Source organism: Microplitis demolitor, chromosome 9 (assembly GCF_026212275.2).
Source record: "Microplitis demolitor isolate Queensland-Clemson2020A chromosome 9, iyMicDemo2.1a, whole genome shotgun sequence".
Taxonomy (NCBI): Eukaryota; Metazoa; Arthropoda; class Insecta; order Hymenoptera; family Braconidae; genus Microplitis; species Microplitis demolitor.
In genome coordinates, this window is record NC_068553.1 from 17,185,531 (window position 1) to 17,204,357 (window position 18,827).

The following is an 18,827-nucleotide window of genomic DNA, read 5'->3' on the forward strand; positions in this document are numbered from 1 at the left end:
ATTATTGAGTTTACAGTTTCTTACACTCGTCACGTGATTACGAGTAGTAATAAGTGATAATAATTAATAATATTTAAAGATAATAAATAGTGGAAACTTTTAAAATGAATAGTAAAGGATTTTTTTTATAAATAACGTTCATTATGTTTTATTTGTTTTTCCTAATACTTGAATTAATTAATAAAGTAAATTAATATCAATTATACAAACATGCGTATCGATAATGAAATAATTAACGTAATAATAACAATAATTGTAAGAGATAATAATGAACAGATGAGTCATTAATAATCAATGATTGAACGTATAAATTTAAACAATTATCAGCATTCAAGTGCGGCATACATTAATTTCATGGAAGAGAAGAATATTATTTTCATCGGTTTTTGTAAAAATCTCTCGCAAAAATATGCCACGCTACCTCGGAATAAATTTTTATTTTTAAAAACAAATGAGTTTTATGCCATGAATGTAGAAAATTTTTAATTGATCATTGTCACTTCTCAACAGTAATTTCATCATCTTAATAAATGTAGACAGTTATATAGCGCTTGTTTTTTTCACCTAATACTTTTTTTATTCACCCAAGAGTATAACACATTGAAAAAATACATGATAAAATCATTCTCTGTGTTCGATCAAGTAGCCAGTAGCTTTTCTCTTGTCTCTTAGTAAAAAATTCCTTCGATTTAGTGGTCAATGTACAAATGGACGTCAACTTAAAAAAAAAATTCATTGATCTCCTGATTTATTATTTTTTGTTTGCACATCTGAAATAAAGATTAATATTATTTAATATTTAGTAGCTAGTAATAAATTTATGTTTTAATTATTTAAATATAAAAGTATAAAATATTTTTTCACTCATTAGGATGAAGAAAGACAGTAAATAAATATAGTAATTTGTAATTAATTAATTAAAGAAAAAAATGATTGTAACTCGAGTGTATTGAAGAACAATAAATAATAATTTTTAAATCAGTTGAATGTTAAATTATTACTTACTTCTGTTATATTTTTAATTAATTAAATTTATTATTATGGACAAACAACATAAGGTTAGATTGTTGACAGCACTCTGGCTACTGATGTTCATCCGAATCTTATTTTAATAATTTTAATGGCAATTTGATTGACACACGAATTAGTTCATTAAATAAATCCTAAGAAATTTATAATTAAGAATTAATAATTAACTTTATAACTTATGACAGCTGCTTTCTTCAAGAAACGACTGATGTTTTGGGTGAGTTTACAATTAAAATCGCATGCGCACTGAGAGACGCGCGGCATATTCTCGCGGAAGATTTTTTAAATTAAAAATTTAGTTGATAGAAAATAAAAGTAATGCAAATAACTTTACTTTAATTAACAAAAAAAAAAGATTTTGATTAAAATAAGACTCGAGACTTGATCGCAAGTTGTTTTATTAGATGTATAAAACATCTAAATGCATAATAATTATATTTAATATTAATAAAAACGCATTTTTTTATGGCATACACTTTTTATTCACCTTTTAAAGGTGTTTGCATTCATGATAATCACTGGAATTTTAGTGAATGGGCTTGTATTTATATTGATTTATAAAAATCAATGCATTTTACTGTAAAAAACATAAAGATTTTATTAAAATTGATCAAATTATTTCATTTTAAAAATTGTTGCATCAGCTTTTTTTGGACGAGGGGGTTGCGGGGACGGGGGAAGAGGGTCAGGTCACGTAGGCACGGTTGAGGGGTAGTTCGGACGTAAGGTCGAAGTTGGGTGGAGATCCCTCTCTACCTGCGCAGAAAAAAATCCGATACCAGTAAAATCGTCTACTGCGCAGGGTGAGTAGTAAGTAGGGGAAAGTGGTGGAAAAGTGAAGGGGCTAAGGGCAAGGGGCAAAAGGGTCAGTTGGCACCCGACACCCGATGTGTAGACATCGTAGTCGAAGTGTCCAACTATATTTCGAAATACTTTTGACTTTTTTTTTTTTTAAATTTTTTTTTTCCTTAACGTGATCCATGGTCACTTTCAAATAAAATTTTTTTTTTCAACTGGCGTTTTCGCAAGTTGAAATAATTAATTTTTTTTTCTTAATTTTTTTTTTCGTGTAGTAAATTCCAAAAGTCAAAAGTATTTTTTTTTTTTAATTAAAAAGTGTTGATTATTTAGACAGGTTTTCAATGGATTCCACCGACGGAAACTATCGTTTTCTGATGTCTTGACTGGAAGGAAGGATGGAACTGAAACACACTGACCTACCTCAAGAAACTGCTAGTTGTCATCCTACCAGCTGATCATCTGGCATCGTTCGGCAGAGAAATAAAGTTATTTCCCTGTTGAGGTTTGTTATTGTTTTTTGGTTTCTGTCACTCTCTTTTCTATTCTCTATTATTATCTGTCTATCTCATTTCACTTTTTAATTTTTATCAACGGTTCCGTATCTTTTTTTTTTTTTTTTTTTTAATTAAAATCATTACGTTTATTAATAGTCGAGTCATTTGAAACTAATTCGGTTTTTTCAACTAAAATTCAGTTTTTTCAAATTAAATTCGAGTCATTTAAATTAAATTCAGTATTCTCAAATTACCGTCAAGTCATTTACAGTAAATTCAGTTTTTTTATATCAGAGTCGAGTCGTTTAAAACTAGTTCGGTTTTTTTAACTTAAATTCGAGTCATTCATAATAAATTCAGTTTTTTCAAATTAAATTCAAATAATTTATAGTAAATTTAGTATTTTTAAATTGCAGTCGAGTCATTTGCAATATATTTAGTTTTTTTTTAATTAAGAGTTGAGCATTTGCATGAAATTCAGTTGTTTCAATTTCAATTCAAATAATTTACAGTAAATTTAGTATTTTTAAATTGCAGTCGAGTCATTTGAAAGTAGTTCGGTTTTTTTAACTTAAATTCGAGTCATTCGTAATAAATTCAGTTTTTTCAAATTAAATTCGAATAATTTATAGCAAATTTAGTATTTTTTAATTGCAGTCGAGTCATTTGCAGTATTTTTAGTTTTTTTAAATAAGAGTTGAGCATTTGCATAAAATTTAGTTTTTTTCAAATCAAAGTCGAGTCATTTGAAACTAGTTCGGTTTTTTTAACTTAAATTCGAGTCATTCGTAATAAATTCAGTTTTTTCAAATTAAATTCAAATAATTTATAGCAAATTTAGTATTTTTTAATTGCAGTCGAGTTATTTGCAGTATTTTTAGTTTTTCTAAATAAGAGTTGAGCATTTGCATAAAATTTATTTTTTTTCAAATCAAAGTCGAGTCATTTGAAACTATTTCGGTTTTTTTAACTTAAATTCGAGTCATTCGTAATAAATTCGGTTTTTTCAAATTAAATTCGAATAATTTATAGTGAATTTAGTATTTTTAAATTGCAGTCGAGTCATTTGAAATATTTTTAGTTTTTTTAAATAAGAGTTGAGCATTTGCATAAAATTTAGTTTTTTTCAAATCAAAGTCGAGTCATTTAAATTAAATTCAATTCTTTCAAATTAAAATCGAGTCATTTACATTTAATTTTTTTTCTTTTTCAATTAAAGTCGAGACTTTTGCATTATTTTTAGTTTCTTAGAATTAAATTCGAGCGTTTAAACTTATCTTTAAATCTGTAGAATCATTTATATTCGAGTCATCTTTCAAATTTTAATTAATATATTTAATATTGGGGTGTGAATCCATATATACACATAATCTTTTCAAAATTAGAGTCACGTACATATCATAAGAACTAGAGTCACATATTTTTCACCGCCTTTTTTTTTTTTTTTTTTTTTTTCTTAATAAATTAAATTCTGTATCAAGTGATACAAAATTCCGGTTTTTTTTACAAGTAGAATCATACAAATCGAACTAATTTTTTCAAAAATAGAGTCATTTTTATTACAGTAAAGTCATTTGAGTTGAGTTAAATTTTAAAATATGCCATTTAAATTAAATTAATTTTTCCAAGTAGAGTCATTTATTTTTTTAAATTTTGTCTTTTTTTTTTTTTTTATTATATTCATTTTAATTAGAGTCATTTGAATCACAAGCAGTACTAACCGAGTAACCTTTTTTGTTTTCTATAAATTGAATAACTCCCTTCTGGAGTTATTGTATTTTATTTTTTTAATTTAACATGGGGTGTAGATTGATTGGTTATCAATAGCCTTCTGCTGTTGATAATTCAAACACAACTTTTCTTACCCATCTCACACACATACACATACGCTCTTTGCGTTTCCAACTCTCTCTCTCTCTTCTATTTCTTATCTTTTTCTTAATTTTTTTAATCGGGGTAATTAGATTAATTAGTGGACCAGTAATAGGTTTTTTGTTGAGAGTATTCTCTCAGTAGAATCACGCGTTTAATTTTAGAGTCAACCAACCCTTTCCTAACTCATCTCTTTCTCTTTCTATACCACTACCCTTACCTCTTTTTTAATTTTAATAATTAATTCGCGTTGGGTTTTGTCCGCGAAATGGGATATTGGTCTAGTGATTTAGTTGGGTGGGGGTTTATGGGTGTTAGGGATTATAAGGACATTTGGTTCTTATAATTTATTTAGAATTAAATTCACGCGAATTAGAGTCTGAAAATATATATCGCTCTATAGATCTTAAAGGCGAAAAATATTGTTACGCTGTTATGGGTGGCCAACTATAGCAGCGTATATAAAATATTTTTTTTATGCATTAAAAATTAAAAAAAATTTATTTTTTTTTCTTTTTTAATGATAAAAAGTTGAAAAAAGAAATTTTCCCTGATCAGTTTTAATTTTTTATGAATTATTCTGTCCCACCCTTTGAGTACCCGGGTGCGATTTGGGTGCCGGTCTCAATTCATTTAAAATTTTTCTGATCAAATCTTTTCTTTTTTAAGTGTTTAAGCGTCTGTAGAGCGATATGTATTTTTTTTTATTTATTCAATTAATTAGAGTCACTTTTGCTGCGTTAGTTAATAAGTTAGTTTTACTATAGGAGGGGAATAATATAGGACTGGGGTTTTGATGTCACTAGACTGATCGGGGGAGTAGATTAATTAAATAATTCGGGTTTTTTTTTTAAATTAGAATCACCCCATCTCTTTCTTCTTAATGAGTGGTAACTCTACCACTCATTTACTCTTTCATTCACCACACACTTTACCCCTTTTTTTTTTTTTAAATCGAGTATTAGCGTCACGGTTTTTTAGATTTTTAAGTTACTGGTCCAGGGGTTTTTAAATCAGAGTCAATTTTGCTTTGGGTTCTTTTTAGCTTCAATTCTTTTTCTATCTCTCTCATACACCCTTACTTACACCACCCCTGAGAATCTGTTCATTTTTAATGAAATCGAGTCTCACCCCACACGCCGCCGTATAGTCGAGGTTACTCACAACCTCGCTTACGGCGACTTTTCTCTACACACCAATCTACACCCTTGACTTTTTTTTCCCTTAAATTCATTAAATTAGATTTAAATTAAAAAAGACACTTGGCACTTGGTCAGGTGGCATTACCATTAGAGTCTTTAGTTTACTCGTTGGTACTGCTTGCATGTCGTATTAATTTGATTAGAGTTACTTTAAAAATCGGGTTTTTTCTTTCTTTTTCTAATAATAAATTTAATTTAAATGGCATTCCCGCGTAAATTATGAGCCCTGGCATTAGGTCAGGCTGTCGCGATATTTAATTGCTAGTTTTTTTATAATATATATCCTGATCTTCTGGGCTGGTACGCATAACCCTCCGGTTCGATCGATGTCGGTCCTTATTGGTCGCATGCTATAAGAAAATCTATCATTATCATGTTGTTATCGGTATTATCATTATTATTGTTGTTGTCGTAATTAATAACAATATCATTACCACTTTATGAGTGAGATAATGATAGTGTAAGTGGCCCTAGCAGGTCACGTTACACGATTGATATTAATATTGACTGCAATGGTTTTATTGATGATATCACAATGATGTGATTTTATAGTGACTTTTGTGTGCGATCAAAACGGGGATTCGATTTATCGATTGGCTGGTGGCCTAATGCTACGCATACGGTTCGGTTTTGATGGTAATATATTATGTAGTTTTTATTATTCTTCGAAAGAAAACACACACACACACACTTTTTTTTTTATCACACATGTATTTACACCCCAATAATTTTTTTTTTAACTTCAATTTTATAAAACTAGAGTCATTTGAATTAACGCCAGTTTTTTAATGATAGAGTCATTTAAATGAGAGTAATATCATCATTGTAGAGTCATATTTACAGAATCGGAGATATTTTGAGTAGGTTCAGTTTTTAATGTTTTTTTTTTTTTTTTTTTTTTTCAATTAATCAATTAAATGTAAATGCTCATTCCCCTTTAATTTTTTATCGTCATTTAATTCGAGTCATTTTACAAACAGTCGAGTTGATAAATTTAGTATCTATTTAATAGAAGTAGAGTTATTTTTTTTAAGAGTAGAATCGGTTTTTGTTTTACTTAATGATAGAGACCTGGCACTCGGTCAGGTTTCACTATATTTCTTTAAATTTCTATTTTCAATACATGTCGATCGTTATTGCTCGTATATGCTAAGAAAATCTGTAATAATCATGCTGTTATCGGTATTGTCAATATTATTGTTGCTGCCATAATTAATATCAATACCATTATCATTCTATAATGATAGTGTAATTGGCCCTGGCAGGTCGCATTACACGATTGATATTAATATTGACTGCAATGGTTTTATTGATGATATCATAATGATGTGATTTTATAGTGACTTTTGTATACGATCAAAAGGGAATTCAGTTTCAATTAAGTAGTTTAATGTGAATGCTCATTCATTTTCAATTTTTTTATCGTCATTTAATTCGAGTCATGTAATTTAACGTCAATTTGGTAAAAGTAGAGTCACTTTAATTAGAGTCATTTTCTTTAACAATAGAGTCATCTTATTCGAGTTTTTTTTAAAAAAGTCGAGTCATTTAATTTAGCGTCATTTTGATACAAGTAGAGTCACTTAAATTAGAGTCTTTTTTTTTTTATTTTTTGCTTCGATAAATTAATTTACTGTAAATGCTCATTTATTCTTAATTTTTTATCGTCATTTAATTTAGCGCCAATTTGGTAGAAGTAGAGTCAGTAGTTTTTTTGAAAGTAGAGTCTTTTAATTAAAGTCGTTCTTTTGACAGTAGCGTCATTTAATTCGAGTCATTTAATTTAGCGTCATTTTGATACAAGTAGAGTCACTTAAATTAGAGTCTTTTTTTTTTATTTTTTGCTTCGATAAATTAATTTACTGTAAATGCTCATTTATTCTTAATTTTTTATCGTCATTTAATCGAGCGTCAATTTAGTAGGAGTAGAGTCAGTAGTTTTTTTGAAAGTAGAGTCTTTTAATTAAAGTCGTTCTTTTGACAGTAGAGTCATTTAATTCGAGTCATTTAATTTAGCGTCATTTTGATACAAGTAGAGTCACTGAAATTACAGTCTTTTTTTTTTATTTTTTGCTTCGATTAATTAATTTAATGTAAATGCTCATTTATTCTTAATTTTTTATCGTCATTCAATTTAGCGTCAATTTAGTAGAAGTAGAGTCAGTAGTTTTTTGAAAGTAGAGTCACTTGAATTAGAGCCATTTTTTTTTTTATTTTTATTTCAATCGAATTAATTAATGTAAATGTACTTTAACCCCCCCCCCCCTCCGTTTCTTTTTATTTTATTAAAGTTCCGTAGATTCGAGTCATTTTTTAAATATAAAGTCACTTAAATTAAAGTCATTCTTTTAACAATAGAGTCATTTTATTATTCATTTATTTAGTTTTGATAGCATTCCAGTTATTATTTAAAAAAAAAAACTAGATACGTGAACCGCACCCCGACATGTTTATTTTTTATCTTTTTTTTTTGCATTTTTTAGGAATTTGTTTTAGGTTTAGAAATATGATTTTTTTTTTAATAGATTTCTCAAGGTTCCGTAACCTCACCATGAATTGGATAAATTTTATAACTTTTTTTTTTTTGTTCAGGTTTAGATGTATAATTTTTCTTTCTACTTTTCTTCAGTATATTTTTCACGATTCCGGGGACTTACTTAATCCTTACCATATTGAAATTATTGAGCTGATAATTTCTTTTTTTTTTCTTTCTAATTTTTTTTTTTTTCAGGTTTAAGTATAGGATTTGGATGATTTTTTCCCTATATCTTTGATGACGTGTCTAATCTAGAGTCCAATGGAATCTATTGACATGACTGGCCTACCAGGACCAGAATAATTTTTTGGACAGTGATGTTGCTGAACATTGAGGACAAGGTGTTGCCGAGCCAAGGACACACCGCTGCTTTTAATTTTTTTTCTGGTGGATATTTATTCTCAAATCTTTTATTTTTTCCATAAATATGTATCCCTGTATTTAATCTATTGGGATATATATTTTAGTTTCAGATCCAGTCAACGAGAATAAGGATATCCATAGGTGCCAAGGAATACCGAGACCAGGAGAAGGAGGACCAGGACCAGAAAGAAGAATAATTATTAATTGATCATCAAGATTAATATTATCATTATTATTATTATTATTATTATTATTAATTATTAATTTAGTTTAAGATTAATTGTATTTAGTTTGAAATTATTATTTTATACAGGTGTGAGTGTGATGAATGATATTAGAATAATTTATAATTTAAGAATGTAATTTATATTTTTATAGAGTGAGAATGTTTTCGAGTGGCATGTATCTTTTGCATTTTTCGCATGGTGCTTGCGTGTTTTGCTTTTTTTTTTTTTTTTGATTTCTTTTTATTGCATGGTTTTGGGTAGTTTGTCTTTTATTTTAATTTCCTTTTTTTCCTTTATCCTTCTAGGTCTTAAATATAAGTATGAATGAATGTAATTTAATTTACCTATAAGCATGTAATGAATGGATTGTATGTAAATTTTTATTGCTTTGTGATCATACCCGAATATTATTTATAAGCGTATGGAGTGTGTGTGTTATTAAGTACTGTGTGATCAGACCTGAATGTTACTATTAAGGCTTAATTTTAAGGAATTTTATTTATGAAAATTTATTGTTTTTTTTTTTTTTATATGTATTTATTTTATAATTGTTTAATGTATGAAATTTTGTATTTAGTTTTATTTAGCTTTTTTTTGGTCACCAATCGAGTGATCACTGTGTTGGTCGGGTTTTTTCACTGGTAAAATCCTCCGATTTAAACCGATAGATTCCGGGTCTATCGGATTTTTATCGGAGTATTTTATCGGTGTTGAGGTTTCCCAAACGGGCTATTTTCTTTCTAACAAAAGAAAATAGCCTAGACCAGTACAATTGTATTTCTAAACAAATACAATTGTAGGTGAATGCGCACAGTATAGGAAGTCGGTCCTCAGCCGCTTTTTTTTTTTTTTTTTAAATAATAAATTCTAATATTTATTGTTTTTAATTGAGCATTTATAAATGAAAAAAATAACCTTCCCCTTATTTTTAATTAAGTATTTAGATTATAAATAGAATTAAGTATATTTATAAGAAAGTGAAAAATCCATATAATTAAAAAGAAGCAGAAGAATCCTTATAAATACAGGTAAGTAAAAAAAAATAATAAACATTAATGCAATCAAATAAACAAAAAAAAAAAATTATGAAAAATCAAGAAAAATATATACTATAATTTTCTCTTTTTTTTACAATATTATTTATATTTTTCATCTGCTTCTTTACAAAAGTATTTATTTCCTGAATGATGTTTGTCGTACAGATAATGAATATTATTGTAAAGAAGTAAATCGTAAATATAAATATTAATATTTATACTACAGAATTTTCGAATAATAAATGTATATACATATTCTTTAAAAAAAAAAAAAATCTTCACAGAATTCTTTCTGGAAGTTTCTGTATTTTTTTAATTTTTGCGCGTGCGCAATAGAAGATTGTTCTTTAGTAGTTTTTTTTTTAATATTCATTAATTAAAATTCTTTTATATTGAGCAATTCTGATTCAAATAAGAAAATACTTTTCCTTTATTTTAAATATAATATTTTATTTATTAATGTACTTGTATATAAATATATGTCTAAAAAATATATACATACATATATTTAATGGTAATAAATAACAAAGAAAGTAAAAAAGAGAACAAATTATCAGCAATAAATTTCCAAAATTTTTAAATGTTTGCGCATGCGCATTGATGAAACTTTACATGTCTACTTATTTTTGAGTGTATGTACGTAAAAAGTCTGTTCTTAGACGCTTTGTTTTTTTAATAATAAATTTTTATTTCAATTCTCGTTAATTATTCATTTATTTTTTTTTTTAAACCTTTTCTTTATCTTTAATTAAATATTTAATTTTACAAATAAAAATAAGCGTTTTTCAAAAAACGAAAGTAATTTTAATTATGAAGAATAAGTTACACACGTAAATACAGGTAAGTAAAAGAAAAATAATACCTAAAAGTAAATAAAACAAAATTTCAGTATATATTTGCAAAGAACTTTTTATTGGACTTTCGCTTTGTAGTTTTAAATTTTCGCGCATGCGCACCTGGTTTGGTTTGTTATTTGAAATTTTGGCTCACGTTCCATTTATTTTTTATCATTTCTGCTAGGTCTCACTACCGCTCATAGTCATTTTAGCTATGTCAATTTGGGTAAACGTAATTGGAAACCTTGCGTGCAACCGGAATGTAAAAAAGTTATGGCGCGAAAATTCAAAACCTTGGTCGGCTGTTATTAGGTCGAGGACCCTAATAATAGCCATGCTGTTTATGAAATTTTCGACATGAGCATTTTTTTTCATTATTTATCTGTTGAAAAAACATTTTTTTTTAAGTTTAAATGTTTGCTAACTTTACTATCATATTTTTTAATCCTTTTATTTCAAATTATTTATTACTTTAATAATTTTTTTTCATATAAATTATACTACAACTATTTTCCATTGGGGGGTGTTAGGGTCAGCCGTTAAATTGTGGCGCATGCGCATAAAAAAACCGCGCACTTTTGATTTCCAGTGTCAGAGGAACTTGGTAAGTTATAACGGTAAACAAAACCTTAACCTCAAACCTTAAGTAGTGTAATAAATTTTATTGTCATCCCACCAAGAGAATGCACCTCGGGTGTCGTCGGTTTTTACTCCCACCCTAGATGTTTTATATGCTAAATGTTCTCCTACTTTTCTGTGCGCATGCGCAGTTCATAAATGTTTGGTAGTGGGGGCAATTTCCGAGGTCTATTCTCTTACTGGGACTACAATACAATAAAGTAACGTCTATTTAAAAAATTATCAGATGTCAAAATAATAAAATATCTAGTGTTCCAAATAAACAATGGAATCTGAAGGTTGTTTTTTAAACAGTACAGCAGTTTTAGAATGGACGAACGTATCAGGAACAACAACACGAAAAGTCAATTACAAGTCAGCACAATTGCGGCTTATCAGAAATAACCTCCGTCAAATGCTTGTCCAGGTCCAAGCCGAGAAGTCAAACACAACTTTCAAATTATTAATCCGTGGTGTCAATGTTCTGAATCGTTTCATGCACGAAGGTAAGGCGACAATTAAATTTAATGAAGAACGATGTACACTTTTTATTTCCAACGCACCGGCAGCTCAGCTCACGTCATTTTTAAAAACAATTTTCGTTAAAATGACCGGTCAACCTGAGACCAAAGTCGCTTCCCTAAAGCAGCATCTAGCCGCTAATGTAAATTTAGGCGGGGTCCAAGACATCAGTCCAGCAACCGCTGTAGAAATAAAAGCCGCCAAAGAAAAAGCTCTGACTGTTGCTGCGTCGCGTAAAACAGTGACGACACCGTCACCAAGCAACGTCCGGAAACGTAAGTTACTAAACTCGGAAAACGGCACAAAGGTACCAGTTGCTAAAAAACTTTACAGCAATCCGACAATCAGTGAATTGACTGAGGAACAAAGCCAAGTATTGGAAGCAGTATTACGCGGGAATAATATTTTTTTTACTGGTTCTGCCGGTACGGGGAAGTCTTATCTGCTGAAGAGAATCATCGGAGAACTGCCACCAGACGTAACGACAATTACGGCAAGTACTGGAGTGGCTGCTTGTCATATTGGCGGGATAACTCTCCATCAGTTTGCAGGGATTGGTTTGGGAAACGGAACCTTGGAACGATGTTACCAACTTGCCTCACGTCCATCCGTTGCTGCGGTCTGGCGCAAAACTAAGCACCTGATCATCGATGAAATTTCAATGGTCGACGGCGACTTGTTCGAGAGAATTGAAGCCGTCGCTCGACATATTCGTAGGAACGACAAACCCTTCGGCGGGATCCAGTTGATTTTGTGCGGGGATTTTTTCCAATTGCCTCCGGTTAAAAAAAACGATGCAATGAAATTTTGCTTTGAAAGCAAAGTCTGGGACAGTTGCATCAACTGCAACTTTGAGCTGCAAACCGTTCATCGACAGAAGGATCAGACGTTCGTTAAGCTGCTGAACAGTATAAGGATCGGGAGGGTCACTGATGAGATAAAGGAAATTCTAAAAGCTACGGCGAAGCAGAAAATTGAAAAAGACGGGATTTTAGCAACGAGACTCTGCTCCCATGTGAAGGAAGCTGATGAAATTAACGAGTCCCAGCTAGAAAAACTTGAAGGGATTACTAAGCATTACATTGCTCAGGATTCTGAGGAATCCATGAGCAAGACACTGGATCAGCAGCTGTCGGTTCCTGGGAAACTGACTCTTAAAATCGGCGCACAAGTGATGCTGCTGAAAAACATAAATATCGTCAATGGACTAGTCAATGGAGCGCGGGGTGTAGTTATAAGATTTGATGACGAGATTCCAGTTGTTCAGTTTTGTTCTGGTGAAATTTATCCAGCGAAATCTGAAAAGTGGATGCTGAAGATGGCCAATGGGAGTTTTATTCATCGCAAGCAGATTCCACTGAAACTTGCTTGGGCTTTTTCTATTCACAAGAGCCAAGGACTGACGTTAGACTGCGTCGAGATGAACCTCAGCAACGTTTTTGATGCGGGACAATCCTACGTCGCGTTGTCCCGGGCTCAAAGTCTCGGCGCTTTGAGGGTTTTGGATTTTAATGAAAAGCAAGTATGGGTCAGCACCAATGTGCTGGAGTTTTATAAAAAATTTAGACGAAATTTGCATAATATGAAAATATTTGCACTAGGAAAATCTGGAAAAACCAAAAGAAAATAAGACATTTGTAATAATTTTTGTTTGAAACTGACTGACAATGAGGATAATAAAAAATTGTGCCTTAGATAAATAATCTTATGTCTAGTTTTTTTATTGTAAATTAAAAATAATAAATTTATAAATTTTTTACATATAAATACAGGAGATTTTTTGTACAAATATCAGTAGTCTTCGGCGGTTATTTCAATGGGTGGTATGTAACGCCACTCATTGTCTGCTATCGTTTGATCCTCGCGATTGGAGCTTGATGGCGAGTTATCATTGCTACTACATCGTATGTCTAGTTTGAATTGTCCTGGCATGAAAAATACTACTCGGCATTCATGATAAGCACGTCCGTATTCTTGTAGCTGTTAATTAGTAATTATTAATTATTTACAGTTGATGTTCAGTATTTACTTTTAATTGAATAGATTTAAATTAAATTAAATTCACAGGAAGGTGGAGAGTAAATTAAAATTTATAACTTAATTTTAACTGTCTGCCTTATGAATTCATCATTTCATTAAGTTGATCTTGTATATATTTTCTTTTCTTTATGAACTTACCGTAGGAAGCATTACTTTGCTAGCACCAGCAATGGCCAACAGATTATCAAGCTTATAATTACAAGTACCATTCTGGTAGTCTTGATAAAATTCAATAGTTAAACATAAGTTGCTTAGCGGACGTTCTAGAGAATTACAAACTCCAACTCCAATACTGACACAGTCACCAATCGTACAAGTGATTTCATCTTGAGGTTTTACAGCCGTGTCATTGATTACAACTTCTGTAATTTAATAATAATGTTTTAATATAATTAATAATAATAATAATAATATTCTTTAATTATCATACTTCTGACCTTTAAAAAAAAATTAATATTTTTACTTGAAATTCTATAGATTTATTTTAAAATTTTTGTAAAAGTAATCCATGAAAAAGTTTAAATTTAAAAAAACAAATTTCAAAATTTTCCCGCGAAAATTTAAAAATCGCCAAAAAAAAAAGAATGACTCGTTTTTTGCAAATATCTCTGTAAATATCAAATTTTGAAAAAAATTATAAGAGACCTTTTTTGTAGCTCTTTAAGTTTTCTACAAAAAAGGTATCTTGTAACTTTTTCAAAAACTCGATAGCCACCGAGATATTTCAAAATTTTCTCGCGAAAATTTAAAAATCGCCAAAAAAAAAAAAAGAATGAATCGTTTTTTGCAAATATCTCTGTAAATATCAAATTTACAAAAAAATCATAAGAGACCTTTTTTGTAGCTCTTTAAATTCTCTACAAAAAAGGTATCCTGTAACTTTTTCGAAAACTCAATAGCCACGGAGATATTTCAAGTTTAAAATTCCGTTTCCTTTCTCATGTGATAAAGATGAATAATAATTATACTTTTTGATAATTACCCCATTGTAAAGGACTCATTTTCACGAGATCAAGCATATCACGAGTGAAAGTGATCCCCGTTAACGTGGCCTTGCCCGTCAAATCAGTGCCGAGCAACTGCCACCTCATATCAACCAACGAGGACGTATGCTGAGAGCAAATTTTCTGTAGCTCCCCATTGACATCAGTACTACTAATTGCTGACAACTTATCCAACGGACAGCGATCAACTGGAACTGGAATCCTACATGATTCTCTGCCTCCCATATAAATACATTTACTCTGCGTATAATACAACTCCATTTCCTGATTAGTCATATTAACTACATCAAGTACAAGATAAAATTGACTAGGTGTTTCAGCTGGCAAGACATCCCAGCTCGTAATATTAACACTCGGCAGCATTTCAATAGAAATAAATACCGACGATACTCTGCAGTAGCCGTCAATTAATCCCGCGCCACCAGAATACTTGATCATCAATTGCCCCTCGACAATAATATTCGACGGTGGCTGTATAGTTAATTTAGCTAATTGCGAATTCAATCCTGAACTATTTGACGACGTTGCTGGTAAAGACGAGGGTTTTTTTTTTGATTGCGACAAATGGGTGCGCGATGGCCATGACTTTGAATTACTCTGTGATGTACTGTTGCTGATACGCGGACTCGGTTTTAACTGCTGCGCTTCTTTATTGACGACAATAAACTCCATATCAGCGTAAAGATAAAGTGTAAGACTAGCACTAGCACCCGGTTCAAGCGGTAGTTGAGAATTTAAATTACTATCACTCCATTTAAATATTTTCGACTCCTTAATACTATTCAGTGATGATTTTATCGAAGTCTCGATAGTCTCGATGGCTACTTGACCACAATTTTTAATTGTTATCGTGCACTCAGTACTCTCTCCCCCATACAACGACACACTCGCACTCGTCACGATATTTTTACCAGTACTAAAACTTGCCGTCTGCGGTAAACTTGTGGCGACGTCTATTTTTGGTAGACTTGGAATCACCGTGATGTTATAAGACGGATATGGCATACCTGGAATATTTCGTAACCGACAGTTTGATTTAACACCGAGTGTATGGGTACTGAACCCATGAATTTCCAGTGTCCCGGACTCTCTAGGAGTACCGGCTAGTGACACACCAATTGGTCCAGCTTTTCCTGGCAATGTAATGCTCTCCGGAAGCGACTCAAAGACGATGCCGCTGGTCAGCAGCCGCATGTTGGACACGACCAATTCAAATGGCAGAGGATTTATCAACTGGATAGAAACCTCGCAGATGTCACCGTCGACCCACAAATAGTCGACGCTGTTTTTCGATACATTTTTACGTTCAAGCGAACCGAAGTTTATGGGAGTGAATAAAAACGGGCCGTGGTCCTCTTTGACTCGTTGGATTTTCTGCGGCTGGAGATGCGGCGGTAGATTTTTCAGGGCAAACGCTTTGGTCATGGGTATGTTTATTAAATTTGCTGGTGGGATCACGATTCCTGACTCGAGAACGAGCGGCACTGGGGCACCTTCGCATTGCTGAGCGACTCCTTGTAACTGCAGTGCGATGTCTGTACGTTCGTTGGGTGATAGATAGTGAAATAGTGTTTGTAATATGAATGTCATATGGCGGGTCGCTAATGCCGGGTTGCCCATGCGATTAGCGGCGACGATTAGTTCGTTGAGGACTTGGATTTGTATTGCTGGCCAGCCTTTGCGGTTGTCATCGGTCATGTCAGATGGATCTAGTGATAGTTTGAACCCTGAGGTAGATTGTAGCAGCAAATTGTAGCACTGCTTCCAGTCTCGGTGAGGATTGTGAGGTGATACGTATCTTAGTGCTGCCAGACGCATGCAGAATGATGCTTTTCTGCTGAACCCAAATGAGGAATACAGTTCAGCTAGTTTTGTAAAACGTTCGATTTTTTCCTGCTCGCTTAAATTTATGTGATTGAAGACGACGTTGTTTAAAAAACACGCAGCTTGTAATGGACTGTTTTGTTCAATGGATATGCGGGTCGCTTTGAAACTGGCCTCTGTTTCGACGATAGCGGCGTTCTGATATTTGCTGTAGTGAACGATCGCTTCGCGGTACTTCTTTGCTATTTCTTCAGCGGATAGTAAATGCGGGATGTGGACTTTTGTGGGCTCATCGTTTGTGGGACTAGGGAGAGACTGAGATTCGCGCCTTTTGCCGGGACTTGTTTCTTGGAGGGATGAATTGCGGTGTAGGGTCAAGGATCTGCGTAAATTGGGGTAGAGTATCATTGATGATGTGGCACATAGACCCTCATAGGCGGCTCCAAGCCAGAGCCAGTCGTTGACTGTTTGAAGATTTGCTGCTGCTGTGCTGTAGTAATTTAGAGCTTCAATACGGAGACCTAGTAAAATAAAATAAGAATTGTTAAGTAATTAATTTATTAATAAATGGAGGCATCAGTTCAGTATTTTTTTTTATAATGGAAATTTTTACAAGGCTGCTAAAATTTATTCTACAGTTCTATTGCCTATGGAAATATTAAATATGTAGTTTAGTTGCATAAAAAATAATTGCAGTGTTCTATTGCTTATAGAAAAATAATTCATGATGTTTGATTGATTGCTATTTAATTGTGAACCCAATCAAAGAAATTCCTAATTAATGTAGACAAGCTTCTGATTTATTTGCTGAGAAAATCTTGTACTTGTTGAGGAGAAATGATCAGCGTTAATGACCGATCACTTGATAAAAAAAACGCAGCTGGTCTGAAAAATATCAGAACCTCGGTAGTCTTGACAATAGCAACTGTAAAACTTGACTGAGTTTTCTATCAGAAATTAGTGAGCTGATCAGGTGATTCCCTAAGTCGACTATGAGATTCAACCCAGTGTCTTATTATGGACCGGGCGAGTTATACTTTTGTCAAGACTACCGCGGTTCTCATATTTTACAGATCAATCGTCTTTTTTTTATCAAGTGATCGGTCTTTGTTGATCATTTCTCCTCAAGTACAAGATTTTCTCAGGAAAATCAGGAGCATCTACATTAATTAGGTATTTCTTTGATTGGGTTCACAATTAAATAGCAATCAATTCAACATCATGAATTATTTTTCTAGGCAATAGAACTGCAATTATTTTTTTATGCAATTAAATTACATATTTAATATTTACCTAGGCAATAGAACCGTAGAATAAATTTTAGTAAGCAGTAAGAGTTTCCATTGTACAAAAAAATATTGCAGGAAACTGATGCCTTTAATATAAATACTTACCAGCTTGCAAAGATAAATCAGCTAAATGTTTAGTCATCCGCCCAGAGCATTTTTTTCTATTATTCCTCGATTCCAAGTCCAGTCCAATGAGTTCTTTTTTTTCAAACGGAGCTCGTAGTAACGGAGCCCGGTCTATTTTCTCTCTCAACCTCTTCAATCTCTTAGACTCCAGTATCCAAAACAAAGCGTTCAAACATTCCATCACCTGGTTCTCCAAACTCGGACACAATTCATCATGATAATAAATCGCTCGCGTTTTGAAATTTGAAGGCGGCGTGAAACCAGCTGGTGGCTCGTTGATATTATCAGACTCAGTGGGTCCAAAAAATATGGCACGTGAATCATATAACGTATCATTATACTTAACTTTAAGTGTCTCATGTAGTCGGCATAATTCACTAAATTCATTCTGTTCCTCATACTTGCTAAATGTTATCAGACCCAATAAACGTCTGTGAGTTTGAAAATCGCCCCAATCAATATTTTCAACAGGGTAATCACGAACAAAACGTATTATTATCTCACGTGTACTTCCACCAGAGTCCACGATATTTAATTTGCTCAAACTTTTGTTGATTCGATCGCACAATCTTGTCAATAATTTTGGTTTCAATTGAGTGCCAATTGATTTTAATAAAACTAAAAGTGATGCGTGATCGTGTGTTGTTTGGTCATAGTCTGGCTGTGACATATTTTATTATTTATTATTGTTTATATATATATTTATATTACTACTTATTATTTTTTATCTGCTTTGCTGATTACGTATTTTGTTTAAAGCTTTGGATTATAAATTTATCTGAAATTCAAAAATTATGTTAATAAATTGATTGATTAAAAAAAAAAGGGTTGATAGATTACAAGTATGAGATATTAGTTTGCAGGTTGTATTTATGTGGTTTATAAATTTATATTAATTATTGGTATACGTACTGGTCATAATAGATGAATAATTTATTGCTATTATGATATTTATTATAAATAATGACGTTAAATATACGTGTTAAGACATTTATGAGTATATACCA

General features: G+C 31.6%; 2 protein-coding genes and 1 long non-coding RNA gene across 3 annotated transcripts; 2 read left to right on the top strand and 1 right to left on the bottom strand.

The window, feature by feature from the left end:
• The first annotated feature begins 2,130 nt into the window (after positions 1-2,130).
• On the top strand, positions 2,131-8,760 carry LOC128668588 (uncharacterized). The gene is made up of 3 exons (XR_008404222.1): positions 2,131-2,332; positions 8,130-8,321; positions 8,402-8,760. It is a non-coding gene; the product is annotated as an uncharacterized LOC128668588 (long non-coding RNA).
• A 2,264-nt stretch (positions 8,761-11,024) lies between these two features.
• LOC103577034 (ATP-dependent DNA helicase PIF1) lies at positions 11,025-13,231 on the top strand. The gene has a single exon (XM_008557507.2). It carries the CDS (start codon positions 11,302-11,304, stop codon positions 13,165-13,167), a length of 1,866 nt encoding a protein of 621 aa, XP_008555729.1. The 5' UTR covers positions 11,025-11,301; the 3' UTR covers positions 13,168-13,231.
• Positions 13,232-13,240: 9 nt separating this feature from the next.
• LOC103577035 (protein brunelleschi) lies at positions 13,241-18,819 on the bottom strand. Its single transcript, XM_008557508.3, has 5 exons — positions 18,733-18,819; positions 17,800-18,598; positions 14,560-16,926; positions 13,716-13,939; positions 13,241-13,517 (listed from the first exon to the last, which is right to left on the bottom strand). Exons 2-5 carry the CDS (start codon positions 18,488-18,490, stop codon positions 13,329-13,331), a joined length of 3,471 nt encoding a protein of 1,156 aa, XP_008555730.1. The 5' UTR covers positions 18,491-18,598; positions 18,733-18,819; the 3' UTR covers positions 13,241-13,328.
• Between the last annotated feature and the right edge of the window lie 8 nt (positions 18,820-18,827).

Excerpts from the sequence above, each read along its gene's own strand:
- LOC103577034 (XM_008557507.2), top strand. The coding sequence starts at position 11,302 with ATGGAATCTGAAGGTTGTTTTTTAAACAGTACAGCAGTTTTAGAATGG.
- LOC103577035 (XM_008557508.3), bottom strand. The coding sequence starts at position 18,490 with ATGTCACAGCCAGACTATGACCAAACAACACACGATCACGCATCACTT. Across the intron at positions 16,927-17,799 it reads TGATTTATCTTTGCAAGCTG|GTCTCCGTATTGAAGCTCTA; the intron begins GTAAGTATTTAT and ends TTATTTTACTAG. Across the intron at positions 13,518-13,715 it reads GCAAAGTAATGCTTCCTACG|CTACAAGAATACGGACGTGC; the intron begins GTAAGTTCATAA and ends ACTAATTAACAG.